General features: G+C 46.2%; 2 protein-coding genes across 4 annotated transcripts; one reads left to right on the forward strand and one right to left on the reverse strand.

Moving 5' to 3' along the window:
• Nucleotides 1-5,808: 5,808 nt before the first annotated feature.
• THAP11 (THAP domain containing 11) lies at nt 5,809-8,783 on the reverse strand. Its single transcript, XM_031051852.2, has one exon. It carries the CDS (start codon nt 8,639-8,641, stop codon nt 7,913-7,915), a length of 729 nt encoding a protein of 242 aa, XP_030907712.2. The 5' UTR covers nt 8,642-8,783; the 3' UTR covers nt 5,809-7,912.
• Nucleotides 8,405-25,598, forward strand: CENPT (centromere protein T). 3 transcript variants are annotated; one of them, XR_004080985.2, is made up of 13 exons: nt 8,405-9,169; nt 9,620-9,722; nt 10,858-10,963; nt 12,343-12,476; nt 13,879-13,909; nt 15,698-15,831; nt 16,295-16,543; nt 18,249-18,317; nt 19,061-19,261; nt 21,855-21,939; nt 22,734-22,889; nt 23,627-23,753; nt 25,241-25,377. XR_004080985.2 is itself a non-coding variant. In XM_031051849.2 (13 exons), the coding sequence occupies exons 1-13, from the start codon at nt 9,008-9,010 to the stop codon at nt 25,398-25,400; spliced, it is 1,695 nt and encodes a 564-aa protein (XP_030907709.1). In that variant the 5' UTR covers nt 8,409-9,007; the 3' UTR covers nt 25,401-25,598. The 3 variants fall into 3 exon arrangements, 2 of the variants coding, with proteins under 2 accessions (XP_030907709.1, XP_030907710.1); XM_031051849.2 differs by having other exon boundaries at nt 8,409-9,169; nt 23,649-23,753; nt 25,241-25,598; XM_031051850.2 differs by having other exon boundaries at nt 8,411-9,148; nt 23,649-23,753; nt 25,241-25,598.

Raw genomic sequence — 25,598 nt, forward strand, 5'->3', positions numbered from 1 at the left:
GGTGCCGCGGAGCAGTTTGGGATAGTGGCGGAGCACGGAAGGGCGGGGGAGGGGAAGGCGGGCGGCCTATGTCGCGTCAGCGGTGCGCGCCCAGAGATTTCCGTCGGGCCTCCGGTGCCGCTCTCGGACAAGCCAGCTGCCCTGCCCGTCCTGCCGTCACACAGGCGTCGCCAGGAGGCCCTGTCCTCCCGCGGGCCGGCGGCAGGAAGGTCGCGACCCTGAGAGGTGGCCGTGGTGGTGTGGGTGAGGACATTCTGAGTCTGCCCTGGTCCTGGGCTCTCGCTACAGCTGTCCCGGGATTGTAACCGGGACGGGATACCACCTCGGAGAGGGGGACGAGGAGAGGTTGTACCCTCAGAGGGGTATGGACCCCGAGCGAGGAAGGAGGTAATGAGCTGCAGCCAGAGCTGCAGATCTCTGTGAATCTGTGATTCTCCCCCTCTGCTAATCTCTGGAGAGACCCCCTCAGCTGTTTTCCTCCTAGCTCTGGGGCAACAACATAAGAGGGAAGTGCAGCTGTTAGAACAAGTCCAGAGGAGGCCACAGAGATGCTGCGAGGGCTGGAGCAGCTCTGCTCTGGAGCCAGGCTGAGAGAGCTGGGCTGGTTCAGCCTGGAGAAGAGAAGGCTCCTTAAGGGGAGACCTTAGAGCAGCTCCAGTGCCTAAGTGTGCTGCAAGAAACCTGGAGAGGGGATTTGGACGAGGGCCTGTAGGGACAGGACAAAAGGGAATGGCTTTAACCTGACAGAGGGAGGATTGAGATGAGCTCTTAAGCAGAAGTTATTGCCTGTGAGGGTGCTGAGGCGCTGGCACGGGGTACCCAGAGAAGCTGTGGCTGTCCCATCCCTGGCAGTGTTCAAGGCCAGCTTGGATGGAGCTTGGAGCAACCTGGTCTAGTGGAAGGTGTCCCTGCCTGTGGCAGGGGTTGGAACTGGTGAGCTTTAAGGTCCCTTCCCACTTAAATCAGTGTTTGATTCCATGACTCTCTGTGCAGCCCACCTTCCTGCCTGCAGGACCAAACACACTGAGCATTTGGTGGGTGTCTGTGGGTCTTTTCAGGCACCCACAAGCTCCCGGCTGGATCAGAGTGGCACCGTTTGGTGCATGCTGGTGTTACCATCACTTTGGTGTCTCTCCAGCTCCCTGGCCCCTCCTGCCACCCCACAGCAGGACAATAGGGAGTTGAAACTGAGTGAGCTTTAGGGTCCCTTCCAACACAAACTATCATAGATTCATAGAGTGATCCTGACATTAATATTAGCTCTTTTAAGAAGAGGTAGACAGTGAATATTTTGTTGTTTTTTTTTAAGTAATTGCTCAGTTTGTTTGCAGTGAAGGAAGTTGGCACAGAATATAGAGTGGTAGAAAAACACCTTTAAATAAATACTTGCAAACAGATTAGTGTTTTGGCCCACATTACCTTCAGTCAAGTGGCAGCAGAGAGGACCTACAAGCATGTCTTCATCATCCGGTAGTTTAAACCATAGGGCTGAGACTGAAAGACAGCTCAGTGTTGTCCCATCCCCAGCTTGACATTTGGGTCAGCTCTGAAGGTTCCCATGCCTCTGCTGGCAAACCTCTGTGTTACCTTTTTGATTCCTAGAGAGAGACTACATTGCACAACCATGGAACAAGATGCGTCCACGTGTGTCTGGGCTTGCTGTTTAGTACTAGGAAAGGCATTAAACGTAGCTGATTTGAGCCTCTTTCCTCCGCTCTAATGTTGGACTAACAATGTCTTCAACAGGTTTCTTCCATTTAAAAAAAAGCAAACCTGGGTGCTAGTACTGTGCTGGTCATTGTCTCATGGCTTCTCACCCTGTGTGGCCTGGAAATGGAGGCTGCAGGCAGCTGATACTCCACTAAGTTCAGCTGAAAAGTGGCTGATTTTCTTCCTCTCTCTCCCCCTTGTTTTCTGACTGAGGTACTGGTTCATTCCTGAGAGAGTATGATGAGCTTTTTCATTGCCTTTATCATAACATTTTCAGATCTCCAGCTGCCAGCCTGAGATGTATTTATATTTTCTTCACCTTGTGTCTGCCACTGATGTCTCTTTGCCCTGGGGGAGGGAAAGATTTAAGTGGAAAGACTGGAACCATCCTGATCACAGTTCTTTGTGGACTGAGCTTTCAGGATTTGTGTCATGAACAAAACCTATTTTTTAAATTGTGAAGCCTGTGACTCTCTTACATGAATGAACAGTTTGTGCACAGTTTGCCTGACCTGTCAGATTTCTCTAGGAAGGTGTAGGAACTGAGTTGATTATACACCAATGGAAAGCTGTGAATATACAGAAAAAGCAACTTCTTGTTCATTCTTCATGAAGAAAGACAAAAAGGAAGGGTTTACATGATATAATCTTCCTGAAGTCCCTCGTCTTAGTTGATGTAATGTGGAGTCATTTCCAAACATGGATCCCAAGCCTGGAACTTGCACTTTCAGATAAAATGGTGTTAATTATCCTTCTGCTATTCCTCTAGTAGCCACAGTTGTGGGATAAGGATCTGTTAGGACATGACTACCCAGCTAAAGTAGTCCCTTTCTGTGAATGAGAATTTCTGTGATTTGGGAGAAAAGTAGAATTGAGATGGTGAGAGCTGAATGGAGCATCCTGAGACAGAGGGAACTGGGTTTGGGAATGTTTTGCTTGTGTGAGAAACATTCCTAAATCATACTTCACCAGAAAGTCAGCACATACCCAGAGAGGAGTGAAGCAGTGAAGGTCTGTCAGCAGATGGTAACCTCCGCATACATGACAGCACACCATTTTTGCTCTTCCTGACTGGTGACTTCCAGATGACATGTGGCACCAGCACTTGGTGGCCCAGCATGCCCATCTGAACTGTTCCATTTATGCTGGAAACAGTCAGCCCTTTGAAGTGAGAACTGACTGGACAGCAGCAGGATGATGCTGATCCTTTATCTTTTTAGCAGATGTTACGAAGGGTATCACTGAGGAGCCTAGGCAGCACTGAAGCCCTGCTTTTTTGGGCACTGTGTGCAAGTGCACAAGAAGGACAATTTTTACACCAGACAATGTGTAGTCTAAAAAACAGAGAATAATCAAGACATTGGAGATGGGACTGCTCTCTAGAGGGCCTGTGGTTTGAGTACTGTAACGGATCATCTCCCACCACACTCACCAGAAGGATGGGACAGTCAGGAAAAGTCATCTGCTCAGTAGTTAATAGGAGCAATACTGAGGTGAACTGAGAAAGCCTGGTGTATATACAGAGAAATCAGTTAGGGTTTCACATACAGCAGAGAGGGGCTTGTATTGGAGAGTAGCTTCTCTGCCTTTCTACTCTTTGGTTCTGCTTGTTACCTTTAGTCATCATGTACGACCCACTCTGTCCCTTCCCACCCATAAATTGTGAAGAACTCAGCATAGAGCTTAGGCTACTTTGGTCTCATAGGGGCTCTGCGGCCAAAGCTCCCTTCTCACAAATGTTAATCTTTGGAAATGCAAACAATAGGTAGAAACAAGTGATTAGGTGCACCACCTTCAGAAAATGATCTTTGTTATTTAACCCAGAGGTGGGGACCACATGGTTTGTACAGATGCAGAGAGCTGTTAGATGAAGACTGTGTATGTTAAAACACTGTTTTCACTTAGTCTAGCCTGAGCTTCAACAAGTCCTGGTGTGGTACTGTCAGCTAGCTTTGGAAAAAAGGGAAGGAACAGCCAGAAACATTCTGCAGATGGTGAAAATGCCACCGGCCAGCTGGAAGCCTGGCTAGCAGCTCTCCCTGTTCCAGGCAGGCTGCATTGTCTTCATCCATGTTGTCAGATTTTAAGATTGCATGGTCAAATGTGCCATGCTTGGAGTTTTGTTTCTAGATTTCTTGAGTTACTGGAAAGCTGAGCTGGTGAACTTTCACCACAACACTTAGGGAATACATGAGTTGTTGGTGCTTGAGCTCCACAGCCTGGTGCTGAGCAAGAATGCATCATTATAAGTAAAATAAAATTATTAACCCTCTGGAATAAAGGTTACAGAAAAACTTAAAATAGTTACAGGACGCAGAAACAGAGCTGTATTTATCTCCACAAGTGACTCTTATAAATATGAAATTAAAGTTTTTCCTAAGAAGCGTAAAAGCCATTTCAAATAAACATTGAGTATTATAGGGCTAACATTTGATAATAGACACAAAGGAATGTGGCAAGGCTGGAAGAGGAAACAGAATCATAGAATAGTTAGGGTTGGAAAGGACCTTAACATCATTTAGTTCCAACCACCCTGCCATGGGCAGGGACACCTCACACTAAACCATATCACCCAAGGCTTCATCCAACCTGGCCTTGAACACTGCCAGGGATGGAGCATTCACAACCACCCTGGGCAACCCATTCCAGTGCCTCACCACCCTAACAGTAAAGAATTTCTTCCTTATATCCAATCTAAACCTCTGCTGTTTAAGTTTCAACCCATTACCCCTTGTCCTATCACTACAGTCCCTAATGAAGAGTCCCTCACCAGCATCCCTGTAGGCCCCCTTCAGATACTGGAAGGCTGCTATGAGGTCTCCACACAGTCTTCTCTTTTCCAGGCTGAACAGCCCCAACTTTCTCAGCCTGTCTTCATATGGGAGGTGCTCCAGTGCCCTGATCATCCTCGTGGCCCTCCCCTGGACTTGTTCCAACAGTTCCATGTCCTTTTTATGTTGAGGACACCAGAACTGCACACAATACTCCAAGTGAGGTCTCACGAGAGCAGAGTAGAGAGGCAGGATCACCTCCTTTGACTTGCTGGTCATGCTCCTTTTGATGCAGCCCAGGATACGGTTGGCTTTCTGGGCTGTGAGTGCACACTGAAGCCGGCTCATGTTCATTTTCTCATTGACCAACACCCCCAAGTCCTTCTCTGCAGGGCTGCTCTGAATCTCTTCTCTGCCCAACCTGTAGCTGTGCCTGGGATGGCTCCGACCCAGGTGTAGGACCTTGCACTCGTCATGGTTAAACTTCATGAGACTGGCATCAGCCCACCTCACAAGTGTGTCAAGGTCCCTGTGGATGGCATTCCTTCCCTCCAGTGTATCAACCAAACCGCACAGCTTGGTGTCATCGGCAAACTTGCTGAGGGCACACTCAATCCCACTGTCCATGTCACCAACAAACATGCTCATCAGTTAGATACAGGATGTAGAAAGGTGAAGAGTTGAAGAAAAAGCATTTGCACTGAGCAGTAACAGTGTATTTATTAGCACAGTAAGGGGCCTTTATTCAGAGTTAGCCTCTGAATTCACTGCTCCTTTGCTTGATTTAGCAGCAAATGGGGGAAAGTGTTCACTTTTGTCATGCTGCTTTGTTCAACATTCCCAGTTCAACTCAAAAATATAATGTCTGAGTCACAACTGATTTTTTTCTTTCCCAGCATACGATGATCTGAGACTCATAGCTCTAAAACAATCAGATGTTAAGAACTTTGGGAAATGAGATTAAAAATCCAAAGACGCTACACACTGTTCCCTGCACTAGGTTGCCTCATCGGAGGCTACTGGCACTGTCCTTCCAGCCAAAGCACTGCAGGGAAGCTCAAATCCCTCCTGGCTGTTTAGGGCTCCTCTGCCCCAACAGCCATTTGCTCATCAACTCCAACCCCTGTGTACGCAGGCAGTAATGCATTGACAGATTTCAAACTCCTCTTCCTCACCCCACATGAGTGTGAAACTTCACACTGTTGCAGCTGTGGAGCTCATGAGAAATACAAAAACATTGCAAAAGAGAAGACAAGCCACAACCTTTGAGAAATATGTATATATATATATATACACACACACACATGCAGCAGAGAAACAGGAGACATAACAAAACAAAATATACTTTATTAAAATTAAGCATGTTAGCACCTCAGTGTAACCTGGAGAAGTCCCAAGAGTCCAGCAGTTTACCAGTCCAGCAGGGCCAAAGGGCTGAACGTCCTAAAGCACATTCCAATGGTAGAAAAAGTCCCATGAATGTTGTGCCACACACATTCTCAAGAAGCTAGGACATACAACCAGTCTCATTTGTGAGGAGAGAGGTTGTGCTGCCTGCTGTCCTGATGGAAGCATATAGATCTGCTGGACTAGTTACATAAGTGAAATCAGATGGTGTATCAGGTATCTTTCCACACAAAACCAACCAAAACAATCCAAACCAACCAATTAATCCAAAACCTTGCTGCTTTACTCAACTCACAGGAAAATCAGGGTATCAGAAAGTTGAAGTTAAGAGCTACATATCGGATCAGAACAAATAAATTAAAATGAAATAATGGCAAACACTTAATACATAAAGAGATGTGTAGTATCCTTACAGTCAACCATCCAACTTGGTACACATTAATATCAAAAAGAGCCATGCATCACATAGCAGGCTGTGACAACCACTGCCTGTAGCTCACTGTGCTGCACCATCACCAGACCAAATCCTACTGTGCCATTTTTTTCAGTCAGAAAACAACCCACAGTTGTAAAGCTATATTAGCCAGGGTTACAAAGCTTACAATATTTTCAAACTAAAGAAAACTTCTTACATTTAGAAAATACTTTTAGAAAATTTCACAAAACTGGCATCCTGACCTTGCAAGTGTAATGGGCTCTGGTCATGGGAGAAAGATCTCACAGGGCCGGGAACCCCTGGGCATTCCTTCCTCTAGTGCAATTATGGGCACACTGTGGTGAACTGCACTCGTTCTCAACACCCACCACTAGCAAAGCCATACCCCCTTACAAACACACTGCCACTGAGCTAGAGGTGCACCAGATAACCCCTCTTTGATCTCTGAAGTGCTAAGGTGCCTGTTCCACTGGCTAACCAGCAGTGTGTATTCAAGCCCAAAGAGTGGCCTTGCTACCCTCATGCCACCCTCTTGCTAGCCAACACTGATTTGGTTTCCTGTTGCTGAAAGTGAAGGGACTAACGCTGGCTAGAACCAGAAACTACACAATCATTCCACATGGTTTGTTATAATAGTCTTAAATCTCAGTTTAGTATACACAAGCATGTTTCAGTAAGGTCTCGTCTAATGTACAGATTATTAGTCATGCTGACTAGTTTAGGATTAGATAGCAAGGGTTTGCAACCACTGCAGATAAACTCGCTTTGCTTCTGTTCCATCCTGAACAAAAGCCAAGGATTTCAATCCCAACGTGTTACAAAGCCTCTGTTTCATGAGGAGTTCTTAAGCTGATGAGATAAAACTACAGCTGTCAAATGCCACCGGACTCTTTGTACCAGACTGTAATCCTTACTCAGTGTTGAGACATCTGTAACAAATACATGTGCACTGCAGAGAAAGCAGAAACTACATAGGACAAGCAGTTTTTAACGTAGGGATTCTTTCACTCTAAAGACAGCAGTCCTTTATGGCATCAGTAATTTACTGAAGAAACACATTACCCTGAGAGGGTTTATAAAGCTTTCCTCATGCCTCTGCTATGCAAGGCCAAACACATCCTTGTTCATTCCTATGAAGGGCTCGGTGCTAACCACGCTTCCAGCTGCACCTTTTCCAGGGTAGTGTTGCTGCTACCTCACTTACCACAGGCGAGTTTATTTGCTGAAAACCGACACCCTGCTTCCACTTGGTGGTGACACGGGTCCCATCCGCACTACGAGAAGCGCTTTCTGCCACTGTCGGCACGGAGGGTGCTGATGGGCCCGTTGTAGGCGAAACGTCGGCAAGCGCCCGCAGTGCTAAGCTTGGGGAGAACGGTAACGGGGCTTGGCACTGAGGCGACAACGGCCGCCCCGTCTAGGAAGGAGGATCCCTATGGCGCGGGTGTGCTTCAGTAGGGACAGGAGGAACCGTGCAGAGAGGGCCGGGATAGGGGCCGCAGCCCGCGGGGTCCCGGCTCTGCGAGGGCACCTCCCCATGGTGGCGGAGGCTCTGGAGTCCAGAGCCCCGCGCCGGGCGCCGGCAGCCTCAGAGGCCGTGGCGCTTGCGGGTCCCGGCGCTGGCGGCGTGGAGCAGCCGATCCTTCTCGCGGATCTCCTCACGGAGCTGGGCCTCGGCCAGGCGCAGGCGGCGGATGCTGCCCTTCATCTCCTTCATCTTCACCTCCAGCAGCGCGATGATGTCGCGCTGCTCGTTCAGCTTCCTCAGCAGCTCCTCAGACGTGGTGCCCGACGACAGCGAGTATGAGTGGTCCGGGGGACCGCCCTCCAACGGGCTCTCCTCCCCTGCCACCGGTAGCCTCCCTGGGCCGGACCCCACGGTGGCCCCGGGCCCGAGCTCCACCTGCACAGTCAGGTCGATCGGCTTCACGTCCTCGGCCGCGCCCCCTGCCGGGACCGCGACGGCAGCGGCAGTAGCGGGGCCCTGGGCGGCGGCGGCAGCGGCAGCGGCAGCAGCAGCGGGGCGGGGGCGGCGAGCGGCCCGCTGAGCCTTGCGCTCGTTGACGCCGCGCAGCGGGAAGATGGTGGGGACCCGCACTAGGTAGGACTTGCGGCCGCCCTGGAAGTGCTCGCTGCAGACGCGGTGGCCCGTGGTGGGCTGAAAGGTGCTGAAGCAGCCGCTGACGCCCGCCCGGGAGACGTTCTTCAGCCAGAGGCGCCGCAGCTCCTCGTCCTTGGGGAAGGTGTAGAAGTGCAGCGCCTTGTCTCGGTGCGAATTGTTGTAGCAGCCCGGCACACAGCAGGTGAAGCCCGGCATGGCTGGGCCGGGGAAAACGGCCTCGAGGGGGGGGGCCCACCGAACTACAGCTCCCACAAGGCCAACCGCGACCTCTTGCCGCCGGCCGACACCGCCCGCCGCGGCAACACCGGAACTACGCGGACCACAATGCACCACGGCGACAGCGCCGAGCCGGAACTACCCGCCCCACACTGCGCTGCTCGCCCGCCCCCGCCAGGGCCCCGCCCACTCCCGTGAGGCGCCGCGCGGGCGCGCGCGCGCTCTTAGAGTGCCGTGACCGCCTAGGTTAGTGGTCGCTATGTCCGCCGCGGCTTGATTACCGGAGCGGCAGCCATATTCACCCGCCGCTCATCCGCCCGCGTCTTGGTCACCAGAGAGGCCGCCATGTCCGCCAGCCGCTCATCCTCCCGCCTCTCGTCCACCGGAGCGGCTGCTGGTCTGGCCCGCCGCTCATCCTCCCGCCGCTCGACCAGCGGAGCAGCAGCCAAGTTGATGGATGGGGCCCGGGAGAGGATACAGGAAGAAGTAAGGGGAGAGAAAGCCGAGGTGGGACCGGCCGGCACGCGCTCCCCGCCGTTCCCGAGAGGAGCGAGGTCCCCGCAGCTGGGCCGGGGAACACAGGGTGCTCATTTTCCGTTTAATCTGTAAGACGGGCCGAAGACCCTGGATTCCACGCTCGCCGAGTAGCCAGGGCCTTCTGTTACCGGTTTTTTGGGGCACTCGCGTGAGGGGCCGTGGGCCGTGCCCTCAAGTCTCTCAGGCTTTGGTCCACTATGAGGGATGGTGCATCACTGTGAATTGTCTCCTGTCCAAAACCAACGTGACAGTACTGTTAAGAAAGCAAATGTGTTCCAACTTGTTTGGGAATTTGAAAGATGTGCTAAATAGCCTAGATTGTTATTTGAGGGTGCATGATGAATGCTTTTGATGCTAAGGGTCATCTCTAGTGATAAAAACACAGGTTTTGAGTTGTGTTTGTCTAATGTCTTTCTTTAGACCAGATCTAATCGAAAAAAGAATTTGATGAGGCAGGGGCCACTGTTATGTGATGTTACTAGTGACACACCACGGACTTTGATCAAGAAAATCATCCACATCTGTAAGTATCCTTTATTTTCAGGAAAGCAGAGAGAAGGACAATATTTTGGTGGAGTTGAGAATAGATGTTCTACTGTAGCTTGTTCTTGCCCTGTTACGTCATACAGAAATACAGACCCTTGTATGGCCAGTGTATGTACATCCTGGCTTTGGCTGTAACAGTTATCTTTCTCCTTCCCAGTAGTTCGTGCAGTGCTGTGTTTGGGCTTTAGTCCAAGAACAATGCTGGTATCACACCCATGTTTTAGTTGTTGCTCAGTAGCACTTACCCTGATCAAGGACTTTCCAGTCTCATGCTTTGCTTGTGCTGAGAGGTACAAGAAGCCACAGGAAAGCAGAGACAGGACACTTGACTCAAACTAGCCAAAAGAGTATTCCATACCATAGCATGTCATGCCCAGTATATAAACTAGGGGAGTCAACCAGAAGGCCCAGATTGCTGCTTGGGTTGGGCTGGATATAGGTCAAGTGCTGAGCAATTGTGTTGGGCATCACTTGTATTTATTGGTTTTTTTTTCCTCTTTCCCTTTTAGTTTTATGTTCTTTCCCCTTGTTATTTCCCTTATTATTAGTAGTAGTTTAATATTATATTTCAGTTATTAAACTGATGTTATCTCAACCTGTGGGGTTTACATTCTTCAGATTTTCCTCCCCATCCCACCTGGAGGTGAGAGGGGAAAGGGGAAGAGAGAGCGAGTGGCTGTGTGGTGCTGATTTACTAGCTAGGCTTGAACCACAACAGTGTGAAAGAGGAATCACTTCAGTGGCAGCTGAATGAGGACAAGCAATGCAGCTCTGTCTGAAAGATCAGGTCTTGCCCTGGCAAAGTCATATTCTTGAAAATCCTCTTCACTTACTGTAATTGTCTTGGGACCAAGCACCTAATCCTTGTGCTGCCTTTACCTTTAGGACCATGAGTAACTCAGAGGCACACACTATCACAAACTCCAGCATAGACTCTATTGGCTTTGTCACTGTACAAGGCATCCTTCTGAGTAGAACCCAAATAGTTTTAATCAGTTCTTTTAACCCATCAATACATGTAACTTACAGAATATAGTGTAGGTTTGTCCACTCTGCTGCATTTTGGCATTCTTGCTGGATTGAACTGTGAAAAATGTTTGGTTTGTTGGCAGTTCCACCAGCTTCACCTGTGGTACCTGACGTATCAAAACATGAAGAACCAGCAGTGGCAGCAGAAGAAGCTCAAGCAGAACTCCCAGCTGAGGGGTTTTCCAACATGTATGTAATAGTTTTTTTTTGTTTTTTGTTTTTTTTACACTATAACTGAAGTTCCGATGATGGGATTGGGGAACAGGATTTCTCTGCTTCTGTTTTCATGATCAGAATTGCGTTCCATCTAGTGAGGTTTTTATAAAAAGCTTTCCAGCTTTGAAAGTCACGTAGGAATCGCTGGAACTGAGGGGGACTGAGAAGCAAATACTGTGGGCTTATGCTTGGTCCCCCTTCTTAAATACAGACTTTGAATGTCTTTTTGCAGTGGAAGTGCTGGTTAGGAGAATCATAGAATCCCACGGATAGGGACACCTTCCAATAGACCAGGTTGCTCCACAACCTGTCAAACTGGCCTTGAACACTGCCAGGGATGGGACAGTCGCAGCTCCTCTGGGCAACCTGTGCCATGGCCTCAGCACCCTCACAGGGAAGAAATTCTTCCTAAGATCTCATCTCAGTCTCCCCTCTGTCAGGTTAAAGCCATTTCCCCTTGTCCTATCACTACAGCCCCTAGTGGAGAGTGCTTCTCTGGCATCCTTGAAAGCACCCTTCAGATACTGGAAGGCTGCTCTGAGGTCTCCACACAGCATTCTGTTCTCCAGGTTGAGAACAGTTTCTAAATGTTCTAAACCACTTCTGTGGTTTCTGGTAGAGACATCAGACTTCAGGTGAAGCATGATGGCCCTAACCCTAACCTGTTGTTTCATGGTGATGGCTTTTTCATTTAATCTCTCTTTGGATGCAGGAGTGGGACTCTTCACCAGTGACCATAGTGATAGTGCAAGGGGTGATGGGTTGAAACTTAAACAGGGGAAACTGAGACGAGATCTTAGGCAGAAGATCTTCCCTGTGAGGGTGCTGAGGCCCTGGCACAGGTTGCCCAGAGAAGCTGTGGCTGCCCCATCCCTGGCAGTGTTCAAGGCCAGGTTGGATGGGGCTTGGAGCAACCTGGTCTATTGGAAGGTGTCCCTGCTTGTGGCAGGGGTTAGAACTGGATGAGCTTTAAGTTCCCTTCCAACACAAACAAATTTGGGATTCTATGGTTTACATTGTAATGATTGCCAAGCCTAATTGCTCCTCTGGCTTTAGGAGGAGAGTGCTATGGAGCTTGTTGAAAGTCCAAGCTTTTACTCTAGTCTAACCTTTCTGAACCTTGCTGTTTGGAATATACACTCAAGTTTTGATTCTCCTTGTGAAATTTACTTCGATTTAGTAGGAGGGAATGACATGTTCCTGCATTTGCCAAGCTGATCGCTTAGTTCCTTAATTCTGCTGCAGCAAGGTCAAATCATTTTAATATGATTTTCAGTGGCATTACAGTGGCCTTTCTAGGGTAGCTAAGTGATAGTATCTTCCTCTGTTAAAGGCTTGGTTTGTGTTGGCAGGGAGGAAATGCAGCTGCCAGAGCTTGTTCCTGAGGAGAGAGCTGTCTTCACATGTCATATGAATAAGGAAACAAAGCAACTCAAAATTTCTGAATTTGAGAGAGCAGTAAACCAACAACTTGCCCAGAACCAAGGTAAGGCCACAGTGAAAAACTGCCTTGTTCAGCACTACTTTTGCTGTCAGTGAATTTTCATCTGCTACAGTTTAGTTCTTAGTAGCTTCTCAGCTGAACAGCTGTATGTTTGAAAGCAAGATTGCAGCATCTTCTGCAAAGGGTGTAACAGAGAATGTAAATCCCTTCCTATCAAATTGAAAATAAGCCTTTTTGAGCAAAGCTACAAACTCTGCCTTGACTGTAACTTCTTGACTTTTTACAGCTGGGTGTTCTTTGAGTTTTAAAGTATCTCCACAGAAAGCAATCCCTATCTTTCCCTCAATTCCAGAAACTTGAAAATACAGCAAGCTTCAGACTTGACAGCAGTTACATCAAATAATTTATAAAGTTCTTGTTTGCGAAAAAAGGATCTTATAGCTTTATAAAGGGTATATAGGATTGAGTCTTCCATGTAAATACAAATATGCAAAATTTGGTAAATATTTTTTTAATTTTATTTGCACTTTAACAAAGACAGTTAAAACACCTCCCCTTAGTTTACATATCCTATTGGCAGTAGCAGCTGGAGTAGAATTTAGGGGTGGGATTCAACCCCAAATTAGAGGCCTCAGGGCCAAATTACAGATGCTCTGTGCATGTGTATGCATGAGGTAACTGGAGTCCTCCTGAAGTTTAGAGGAGGTCTGGTCAGTGGAATACGGAGGATGATTTAGCTTACCTTAAAGTAGACACCTACATATGATCAATGGTGCTTGGCTGTAATGGGAACCTAGACACCTGTGTTTGGATACTCTGATCTGGAGATGAATCCCACCATGACTCACGTGTGGTCAAAAAATCAGCTTGTCTGTCTTTAGCCTGCTACCTGGTCCGAACATGTTTTGGTAAAATGCAGACAGCTCTGAAAAGCAGACCACTGCATGCTCCAGTATTTTCTAGTATGAGTGTGATTTTGACACTGCTCTCCAGATCTGCTTTCTGCATATTTGGGGGAATTCATTAATAGAATAAGTTTGTGTTACAGTTTCACACACAATCTACTTCTAAAGTTTACAGATGCTTTAATGTTTGGTTTGCGTTGCTGCAGGGTGGTTATGACTGATGCCCTAGCCTAGCATCTTGCTATAAATGTAAGATTAATATTATTGAGTGGGAGGGCACATGCCATATTCAGTTTTTTTTTAAATAACTTTTATTACCCTTTCAGAAACTGCTTATTAGAATTCTCACACACAGTTCTGAAATGCAGACAGGAATTTGTAAAGTGAACCCATCATCTAATTTCGTTCTCTCTAAAATGAAACTTCTGAGAACTGTAGCACGTAGGAGGATCATTGAATTGCTCCTGTAGCCTGTGGTGTAGAGAGTAATTTCTCACCTGCTGTGCTTTCTCAACTAACATATCACAAATGTTTTCTAGTGCCATCACTGCTGGACAGCACTGTGGCTGGGTGAGTTTAAACTAAAATGTCTTTACTCCTAGCTGTCCTAACTATAGCTGCCTTGATTCATCATCTCTGTAGTTGGGAAGAGCGGTATAGACACCTGGGTGCATGACAAAGACCTGTGTCAGTAATAACAGAGACATATTCCCCGCCCCCCCAGTGATGGCATTTTAATGTGTCACACTACATACCTTGTGATTTTCAGAAACTATGGTTCTGCCCTTTATGTTCAGGTTGGGCTAGCTCAAATTGCTGCTGTCATTCATCTCTTTACCCAGTAGGATCACTACTTCTTTCCTTTCATTCTCATGTTTCAAAAAAAAAAATCAGTACATAGTAGACCTTAAAATATTTAATTATCTCTGTTAATTGTCTCATTACATAAGTTGCATCTATGCAATCTTTAGTCCAACTTCCCTGAACTTTAAAAGCTTCTTAGCAAGTCAGGGAGCTTCTTTTGTGTGTTGCCTGTGCACTTTGCTAATGATCCTAGGCATAATTAGTGAATTAGTTCACCTTTCTCACTGCAGCCCTTGCCTGTACCCCCACACAAGGCTATTGCACAGGGCTGCATTCTAAAAACCCATGGGTTGAGATAAGAACAGTTTAGTAATTGAGATAAAAGTAAAATATAATAATACAATAATAATAATGGGAAAGAGAGAGGAAGGAAAAAACTTTCCCCCCAGACCTCAAGTGATGCACAGCACAGTTGCTCACCACCTGCTGACCAATCCCCAGCAGCAGTCAGTGCCTCCTGTCACCTCCCCCCAGTTTCTATCCCGAGCATGATGCTTTGCGCTGTGGAATACCCCTTTGGGTGGTTTGGGGTAGGTGTACCTCCTGGTTTCTTGTCCCCCTCCTCACTGGCAGTGCATGAGACTGTAAAGGCCTTGATCAGGGCCAGTCCTACTGAGCAATAACTAAATCATCATTATGGTCAGCATTGTTTTCAAACTAAAGCAGAAATGCAGAACTGCACCACCTACTGGGAAGAGAAATAACTCTGTCCCAGCCAAAACCAGGACAGTACCTACCTACCTATTCCATGCCATTTGTATCATGGCAGTGCACCAGCACCTTTCCTGTCTTTCAGTGTATGTACTTGTGAATCCTCTGCACCCCCTTTTTCATTAGGCTACCTTGAGAGAGGGAACGAAGGTAGCTGAGCATGGCCAGCTTCTTTAAGATGCAAAACATTTACAATGAGGTACATCTCTTCCCTTGCTTTGCAGGTTGCTATCTTAGCTCCTGTCTTAAGAAGTTACAGTGTATTGGTAGCTACACTTAGCTGTGAATAGTGATACTAAGCAGCTTCTTAGACTTGGTCAGAAGTCCTTCTACCAACCTACTGTCAATCTAGAGGACAGCTTTAGTATCAAGTGTTTATTTTCCCCCTTTTTTTTCTTCTTTTTGTTTTTTAAAACTTCTAAAATTCCTGAACCTTTCATCAGTTGTGTTGTTGCAGCCCTCTTAAGGCTGGAGACTGTAAAACAGTCTGTTTCCTGGTCTCTGTAATATACATCCTGATGTTATGTGGTATCATGAAATTAAACTATTTGTTTAAAGTTGGCTGGCATGTAATCTTCAAGGTTTGGGGGGGGGAAATTTCTCTTACATAAGGGATTTGTGATAATAATTGCTAATAATTGTGGTAATGATTGTAATAATTGATAATGATTATGATAATGATTGTCTTGCTGTTACTGGCACCATGTTTGTAATCTGAGAGTGAAAAGGAGTATGTAAGCTTGGAAAATTATTTTTTCCTTTCTCTTTTGACGGATCTCTTAGCATGTCTCTCGGATACTTGGTCCAGCCAGACACTGTTGAAAGGAGACACCTGTGCCGGAGGCCAAAGAATCGCAAACCTGTTGACATAAAAGCTTTTGAAGACAAAGTTGAACAGGATATGCTGAGGAGAAAAGGTTTCTTTCCTGTTTTTTCTTCTGGTCTGGGAGGAAGTGCCTTCTATAAGGTGGCTTGTAGAAGCAGTTTCTGAAGTGTGGATCTGTATTTTATGGTTTAAAAGGTACTAGCACGCTCACAGAAATACAGTATAATTTGGGAAGCAAGATTAGAATGAGGCTCTGTATCTGTACTTGCTTTGATTCTATGTGCTTAAGTATGTGCTCTACCTAGTTTAGTGATTTATACCAGGAATCATTTGATACTGTATTTGTAATTGTGGGTACTGGGAAGACACTTTGGTGGAGAAAGTTTGGGACACTGAAGTGTGGTGATACCATTTCAGGTTTTGATCTGTGGAGAATGAATAAAATTTGGTTGAATTATTTCAATTTTGTATTATACACGTCCTGGTAATAAATGTGTCTCCTGTGACCTTAAACACTTTTTCACATAAAACTTCTTTTAAAACTTTCTAAACAGCACAGAGCTATCCTGTGGACTCAGAAATGTCACCTGCAAGTCAAACAACCAGGCTGACAAGTGTGGGTACAGGAGAGAGAAGGATGCAAGGATATTCTCAGGACTTAGTTCTTGATCACGAGCATGTTTATAGTACGACTCCTGTATCTTCAAAATCGCCTGAAAACCCACCAGAAAATAAGCAAGATCATTCCCAGTGGACTAACGCAATGGATCAGCTTTCTGTTTCAGAAGAAGCAGTGGTTGGCAGTGAGTACTATGGGTTAGGACTTGGGGCGTAGCAGGTAGTATCTGAAATCACAGGATGGTTAACATAGGAAGGGACCTGTTGAGGTCGTATTCTCCAACCCCTCTGCTCCAGTAGGGCCACCCAGAGCAGGTTGCCCAGGACTCAGTCACCTTCACAGGGAAAAATTGTTTCCTGATGTTCAGACAGAGCCTCCTGTGTTTGAGTCTGTGCCCATTACTTCTTCCCCCAGAACTGGGCGCCACTAAAAAGAGCCAGGCTCTATCTGCTTTACACTGTCAGTCAAAGCTCTGTATGCTTTCCATGAAGTATGGACAGCTGATATTTCATTTAGGGTTTTTTATGATCCTTTATCAAAAGGGCAATGGTATTTAAAAAATAGTTGGTGAATTCAGTACTGCTCAAGCTAGGAGAAGAGTTCTTGCCCTGGAAACCTTAGAAATTAATTAATTCCTAGTGGACTGTTGCAACATACTCTGCTTCTGGAGGATTGTCTGTGGCATACTGGAGGGAAAGTTTGTGTTGAAAGGACAAGAGAAGGGATCAATAGAAAAAAGTTGGTTGCTTTGAAGAGTCCAGCGGTAGGCACTGTGAGGACAAATGCATAGATAACGTGGAGGTAAGTGTGGAGGACATGGAATAGGGGACTGGATCAAATGAGAGGAAGAGGAGGAGGATGAGAGTGTATCTGAAAGATGCTGGAGGTTGTAAGGCATTAAGGTCAAATGTGAATGGTTACGTAGTTCTGCTGTTTTACCAAAGGTAGCTGATGCCAGTGTTGCTCCACAGTTTGAGCTGGAAAAAAGTTGCAAGGACTTTTCCAGCTGTTTCCTGAGATTCAGTGTGAACTCTGATCTGTTCCATGTAAAGAAAGAATGTTTTCTTGTGTGTGCTTCTCTCCGCTTGACCAGTTTTTTTACTTACCAGGAAAGAGAAAAAAAAGTTTAAAAAGAGACTAGGGGCACATTAATGCTCTCAGTTACTAGCTGTTAATAGATGGAGCTCCTCTTTGCCATCCAGAAGTTCAAGTATATGTTTGGGGTCCCCAGTCACTCAAAAGCCTAAGAGATCTTTCAGCAAGTCTTTGAGAGATGTTGTGGCCCATATAATTGAGATCCTAGATGTGATACAGAAGAAATGGCTAAGGTAGTGAACAGAGTGGATTAGGAAGAGAATTTCAGAGAGGGTACAAAGTGCTTTCAATGTTGGAAGGGAATGCAGTGCTTTAATCTGATCAAGAGATTTCTAGGTGACTCACAGATTGAAATCAAGACTTAATTGTTCAATAGATGCTGGAGATAAAGTAGTTGAAGTCTCAGAGAGACTGATGCTGTGAGCATTTCTAGACAAGCTTTCTCAAAGGAGGCTGTGACTTGCTCATGTGTTTTCTTGTCAGTATTTTCTCTGTTCACAGTTCTGCAGATGGAATATAGGTTCATATGTTTTGATAGGTCCATAGTACTGATCATCTTCCCAAAGGAAAGACGAATACCTCCCTCCTGGCAAGGAATGCATCTAGCTAATCGTTCTTTTGTATACATTCTAATGCTTTACTATAATTATTTAAACCATGTTGACTGTTACCTTTCTTCAGTACTAACCAGCACCTTTTTCTCTTTAGACAAGACGTTGAAGGGTGCCTTCTAGTAAGTAATAAAGATCCAGTTTAGGATCCTTTTTAAGTCTTTTCCATTGTTCCTTTCACAGAAGCAGCCCCTTCAGAAGAAGAGGGAATAGCAGAAGGAGGCGTTGAATACCAAGACTCTCCTGAAGCTGGTGAGGACAACCTCTAATACTGAATCTCTAATGCCAGAGATGTCTCAAGATGCATTGTTATCATCATTGCTGGGAGAGATATTTGTTAACTCTGTTTGCTTTCTGGAATCTGGGCTAAATACTGGGAAAATAGCAAACTAATTTTAAGCATTTTGAGCTGAAAGATTACATTCTACTCAAACGGGAACCAAAATTGCTTTGGCAATAGTGTTTAGAAATATTTAATTGCAGAAGGCATCTTCAGTTAAAATTTACCAGTGAAAGTTCTAGAATCAGGCAGAAATTGATTAAAATTTGGAGATCTTCTGAGTGTGTTAGCAAATCAGGATCTCCCAAGTTACTTTCCGTGAATTGTTGGGTCTTCTGTGTTCAACATGCTGCATTAAGGCTTTGGTAAGACTTTTTTTGAGATAAAAGTACTTACTAAAGGGAGTTAATTTCCAAAGGAGCTCAGATAAAAATTTCACTCAAATCTCATGGCCTACTCCACATTACCAACTGCTATTTTTTTGTTCTGTTTTGCTTTGTTTGACACCTAGATGTAGTAGAGGGAAATGCTGAGGGTTTTCAATGCTTTAGCCTTGTCTATTTTAGTGTGCTGGTGCTTTTATCCTTGAAGATAGGAATATAATTGGTGGCAGTGTTGTTAGGAATGGAAAGGTGGGTTTTGTTCTTATGAGTGCTCTAAAATTTTGACTAAGATACTTATTTCAGTGATGTATTTTTCCTGTTCGGAAATCTAGAGCGTGATATTGCCCAAGGTATTGGAGCTGGAAGTCTGAGTAAGCATTCTAATCCTACCTTCTCTGAAAAATCTGGGATGGAGCCCTTGAAAGATGCTGTTGAACAAGCAGATGAACTAGAGGACCAGTTTATTTTGGTAGAATTGGGTGGTCTAGAAGAAGAGCCTATTGAGAATGAAGCTGAAGATGCTGAGAATGAAAGTAAGTAGTACCTTCAGCAGTAGCAGAGGCAGTTGGAGAACTTTTTCCATTATTTCTTGATAGATTAGGGAACAACGTAGGATAATAACATTATTAACTGTTCAGTCCATCAAGCTGTCCAGGGGAAGCTGTTGGATGCTGTTCCTAGGGCCAGTTTTTACTGCCGCATCAGGTGCTTCAGGCACCTAGGTCATCTTGTACTTTTTAAGCTGAAAGTAATGTAAGTGTACAAATAGATGAAACCAAGTGTAAAGTGGTTTTATAGAAGTGACATAGGGATATCATAGAATAGTTAGTGTTGGAAAGGACCTTAAGACCAACTAGCTTCAACCCCCCTGCCATAGGCAGGGACACCTCACACTAAACCATGTCACCCAAGGCTCCGTCCAACTTAGCCTTGAACATCGCCAAGGATGGAGCATTCACAACTTCCCTGGAACTCATTCCAGTGCTTCACCACCCTTACAGTAAAGAACTTCTTCCTTATATCCAATATAAACTTCCCCTGTTTGAGTTTTAACCCGTTACCCCTTGTCCTATCACTACAGTCCCTAATGAAGAGTGCCTCCCTGCACCTCTATAGCCCCCCTTCAGATACTGGAAGGCTGCTATGAGGTCTCCACACAGCTTTCTCTTCTCCTTTATTTCTTCTTTCCTGGCTCCTAACTTCATACTAACTTTGTAATATCTTAGCATGGAACTGCTGCTTCCACAGCCATTCATGAGTCCAGACTTGAAACCTGATATAGAACCCCGTATTTTGTGTGTGCAGCTACAGATTTCCTTTCCAATTAACCAAAAGAGTAGGCTGGTTTTCCAGAAAGCTAGAAATGTCTGTTCCTAAACAGTCCTTCAGGCACTGCATCAATCTGTTCTGTTGCCCCAGGAGTACTTACGCCCTTTGGAAGAACTCATACATCAGACTGAGTTCTCTTTGATCAAGGCAATGTTTGAGAATGGCCAGAGTGTGTTTTGTGCTAGTTTTGCCACTGGTTTTAAAGTCTTTTGACATACAATATACACCCTGACATAAAACTGAACTAAGGACATCCTAAAGAATCCCATTGCCAGGATTTGAGGCATTGTGGGGAAATTCAGCTGTAATGAGATATCAGGCCTGTATGTATTTGTGCATGTGGAAGTCACAAAGGTGACTGTTTTGCTGGCACACTTCTGCCACAAGGAAAGCTGTGAGGGCTTTTAGGGTGTCTACAACAGTGTGTCAGTGTGGTTGTCTTTAACACAGCTATATGAAGAGATAGAAAGGTCTCGATGAAGAGATCGCTGCTGGCAGGGTGAAACAAAAAGAGTAGCATCTCTTCCTGTTTAACATCTTTGTTGGTGACACAAAACAGTGGGACTGAGCACTCTCAGCAAGTTTGCTGATGACACCGAGCTGTGTGGTGCAGACGACACGCTGGAGCGAAAGGGTGGCATCCAGAGGGACCTGGACATGCTGGAGTGTTGGCCAATGCCAACCTCAGCCCACACACTGCCTGCCAGTGTGTGCACACTGTGTGTATTAGCATGTATGTGCAACATCATCATGCACATACAATATCTAGCAGTGTGCACTTGCAGTCCAGAATCCTGCCATGCACTGGACTGCATCCCCATAACATGAGCACCAGTTCCAGGGAGGTGATTCTCCTTCTCTGCTCCTCTCTGGGAAGACCCCACTTGGAGTACTGTGTGCAGTTCTGGTGTTCTCAGTGTAAGGAGGAAATGGAGCTGTTTGAGCAAGTCCAGAGGAGGCCATGAGGATGATCAGGGGCTGGAGCACCTCCTGTATGAAGACAGGCTGAGAAAGTTGAGGCTGTTCAGCCTGGAGAAGAGAAGGCTGCATGGAGACCTCATAGCAGCCTTCCAGTGTCTGAAGGGGGCCTCTACGGATGCTGGAGAGAGACTCTTGATCAGGGACTGCAGCAACAGGACAAAGGGTGATGGGTTTAAACTGAAACAGGGAAGATTATGGTTAGATATAAGGAAGAAGTTCTTTATTGTGAGGATGGTGAGGAACTAGAACAGGTTGCCCAGAGAAGTGGTTGGACAGAGCCTTGGAGCAGCCTGCTCTAGTGGAAGGTGTCCCTGCCTGTAGCAGGGGGTTGGAACTGGGTGAGCTTTAAGGTCCCTTCCAACCCAAACAAGTCTGGGATTCTGTGATACTCATAGGCTGGCCCTTGTAATGTGATTTTTGTTGCTCTGCTCATCCCTATATTAATGAGAATTTGACACTGATCTAGCAGGATGGTAAGAAAGTAGCTTGCAGACTTTGAAGCTCTCTATGGAAAAGAGGCAGCAGCTTCGGCAGCCTCAGTCCACACAGCCAACATTCCCTGCAGCCTGACCCTGAGCATGTCCAGCACATGAGGGAAGACACCAGCTGATGTGGCAGCAGGTGGGTGGGTGGTATTGCAGGAGGAGGCTGTTGCTCTGCTTCAGTATACTGGTGGAGCTACAGCCTGGGCACAGGCAGCGTAGCACCAGAGCTCATGTGTGAAAAGCTGGCTGGGCTTCTGTCTGCTGCTACAGCACTGCCTGCTGAGGAGCTCTGAAAGTAGAGTCCCATTCCTGAAGTACATTTTGTCCACAGATGATTTCATGAAGACGCCCCCATTTATCCATGCTGCAGCCTGCAAGCCACCAACTCCATCACTTGCAAAACCTGCTGCTCCTGAGTAAGTATGAGCAACCTTCAGTGCTGGCCTGTTAGAAGTGTCTCTGGGAGATGTGAATGCCAGGGGAAGTGAGTTGAGGCCTGCTGCATTGGTTGGTCTGTGCTTTATCAGCTGCAGCAGGGAGTAGAGAGTCTAGCCACTGTTTTAGCAATGGAATAAAGGTCTATCAAGCAAATGTCATCAGAACCACTAACAGCAGGGCCTGGGGAGCTTTTCTAGCCCATGACTTTATATTTTTGTTTATTGAAGCAGTAAATGGTAAAACCAAATTCTTGCGCACTTTCCTGCTGTGAACAGAGATGAGTAATGCTTCCAGAGTTGCTGCATTATTGCTCTCATCATTAATAGTAAAATATATTTATAAACTAGAAAAAGGAGTCCTTGATACTCTGCTGAAGTGGAACTATGTTGAAATTATGACAGTGGAATAGAGGTGACCTGTGGATGCCTCTTTGTGCACTCCTGCTACACATCCTACAGGGATGCGATGAAAACTGCATTGATATACTGGAGAGAACTCTGATTTGCCAACTGTTTGTTATGCTGACATGCTTATCTTGGGAAATTCAAGCTGGATTGTTTCTGCCAAGGTCACGATGCCATGTAAACTGTTCATGAACTGAACTTTATGGGCATGAGGGGTTTGAAGAATTGGGAGGGATAAAAATTTAACAGCTCAAAGTAGTTCTTAGACCTTCAATTCAGCATAAGGTTTCCCCAGACGCAGCACTGTGTTCTCTCCTTCTACTCTGTGTTTGTTCATTTGATGTGTGCATTTTCATTTTGCCTCAAAGGCCTCCTCTGCAGCCACAGCAGGCAGAGCCAGTTCTAAAGTGCTCACAGAAAAAAACATTGGAGCCTAAAATGCCAAGTAGTTTGGTAAAGAGAGTATTTAAGGACTATGTGAAAATGCCAGTGGCCACAGAATCATTCGGAATTGTTGAAAAATGGTAAGTGACAACAAACTGCTTCCATTCTCACTCATTTTAGTGAGGTTTTTTTTGTTGTTGTTGTTTTTTTGGTGGTGGTTTGGGGTGGTTGTTTGTTGGGGGGGGGGTGTTTTGTTTGGTTTTGGTTGGTTGGTTTTGTTTGTTTGTTGTTTTTTTCCTTCTGGTTCTGTCCTGAAATAACAAATGTATCAGGATGGCTGCTGGCAGCAGAGAGCCCTCCCTCTTCAAGTGGGGACAGTCACAGGAGCTCTGGTCAACAGGGGGACAGAAATGTGGCAGGTGATGTTGGTTTCTGTGTGGCTCTGGAAAACTGTTCTTGTGCTGGGCAAGGTGAAAGTGTCCCACTTATACACTGTTACATTGGGATCCCTTTTTCTCAGTTTCTTGAATTCATAGACCATGTTACCTTCATGAGTAAGACCTGTGGGTTGTTTGAACAGCAATACTACAAGAGCCAACAGTCTGATCCTCAGTGCTGGTTTTCCCTGGGGTTAACCCCTGTTCTCGCACATGTGGGCAGTTTGGGAAGGGTTCTGGCTGCGGCTGTGCAACTCATTCGCAGCTGTCTTGGCTGTAAAGTTCCAGGGCACCCAGGCTGAGAAGCCAAACTTTGTTCCAGGGCTGGAGTTTCTTCTCCCACAGTTTTTAGTGGCAGGCTGTGACCTGCACAGTGAGCAGCTCTGGTGCAGCTTGCCCTACAGAAGTGGGTGAGTAGCCGGTGCTCACACATTCCACAGCCTGACCTCAATCCTCCTTCAGCACCAAGAAATACTTCAAGCGGCTCTGGAGTGATCTAGCAGCTTTCGCCAACCATGCTGGGAGGAAGACAGTGGAAGCGTCTGATGTGGAAGTCCTCATGAGAAGGTAACAGGAGGGTTGTCTTTAACCTGTTGTAATCTTATGTGGTGCTTTGATAGCCCAGGAAGACAGTCATTGCCAATGAGTGCACTAAGTATTTCAGCAGTAAGTGTGGTATTGTGTGATTTACTCTGCACAATGCCACTTGACCTTCTGTCCCAGAAGGGAATTGGTGGACTTGGGTTTTTGTACTCCACAGTGGTGGAGGGGCAAGAGTAAGTAGTGAGGGGTTGGGAGCACAGGGAGTCAGCTAAGAAAGCAGTAGCAAGAGGAGGGGCCTATATGCAAGGGTGAAGCAGTTACAGCTGCAAAATAGGTAGTGTTGGTCATAAAGCAGAGTAGCAGCAAGCATGAGGTTGGGCTGCATCGTTTGCATCCCTGAGTGACATGTTAAAAACACTTGCAATGGAAACTGTGTGAGCATTTCCACATGTCCTGCTCTCTGGTTTGATCACTTACTCTTACAAACAACACCCCACTCTCCCTGCTGCTGCAGCTGCTGGTACTTGGGATTCAACCTGGCAGCTCCTCTGCAGAGCAGAAGGAACCTCTGTCCTGGGAGGCCAGGGCTGGCATCTCCCGGCAGTGGTGCTCCCTGTCCAGCAGCCTGGAGGTATGGTTCTCAGAGCCTCTTCATTGCTGCTCTTTCCTGGGTTCTCCCTCGCCTGCCCCATCTCATGCCTGAATTTACTTTGTGCTGTTACCAAAACACAAGAAAGTGCTCTTGGCTTGGGAACCCTCTTCAGTTCAGTGGGGCCCAAAACAGTCATCACTTATTTCAAGTCATCACTCCAGGTTGTTATTCCTTATTTCCACTGAGTTTCAGACGGGATGTTAAAGTCATCCAAGGGATTGTGCAGGGCATGCCTCGTTAAAGGCATTGGTTTTGCATGGGCTTGTGTGATGGACCTGTGGCTGTTGGTTAGAAATAATCACCTGTTGCTGTCCTGATCTGGAGATTTTCATTTTCCCACCTGACAGGGGTGTGCTGATGTTAGTATGAACAGGCTTAGAAACTTGGCTTTGTTGGCCATGATTGAAGACTCTGAACATGTATTATTTTTGTAGATGTCTAGGGGCTTTTGACAAGGGCCTATAGGGACAGGACAAGGGAGAATGGCTTTGACCTGACAGAGGGGAGATTGAGATGAGATTTCATGAAGAAGCTCTTCCCTGTGAGGGTGGTGAGGCTCTGGCAGAGGTGTGTGTCCATGTGCTGGCCCTTGCCATCGTGAGCATGTAGCTCTGTGGGAGCCACTGCAGTTAGCTGCTGTGTCCTTGTGTGTGGAGGTGAGCCTGGGCTCTGCACTGTGTGCAGGACCTGGAGCATTGCCTGCAAGTAGGAGCCTGTATCTGTCACAGCAGCCACAGCATTTCAGCTGTGAAATGCAAAACAGCCACTGCAAGAAACTTAACAAGTTTTACTCCTGAGTAAAAACACTTTTCACTAACTAATGATTCTGTCTTCTCTGCTTTCCTCTTTCTGAACCAAGACAAAGGCTGGTGACAGATGAGATACCGCTGCATGTGCTGATTGAGCGTCACCTCCCTATGGATTATAGGAAGCTCCTGATTCCAGTTGCTATGAGTGGAAATAAAGTGATCCCTGAAATTAAACACAAAGGCAGCTGCAGGGTACGGAAAGATGCCTGATGGCTGGCACTGCTCCATGCAGTGTTTTTTTTACCAGTAACCAGTGGGGCAGTGAGCGGTCAATGTCTCCTGGAGATGATGTTGTGCTGTGGCTGTCATCAATTGTTACCACAAATAATTTGACTGTCCTGAATTTGTTGTAACCTCTGAATGTTTGTACATCATGATAAATAAAGTATGTGTTCTGCACAACGCAAA

The sequence above is a fragment of the Melopsittacus undulatus genome, chromosome Z (genome assembly GCF_012275295.1).
Source record: "Melopsittacus undulatus isolate bMelUnd1 chromosome Z, bMelUnd1.mat.Z, whole genome shotgun sequence".
In the NCBI taxonomy this organism is placed as follows: Eukaryota; Metazoa; Chordata; class Aves; order Psittaciformes; family Psittaculidae; genus Melopsittacus; species Melopsittacus undulatus.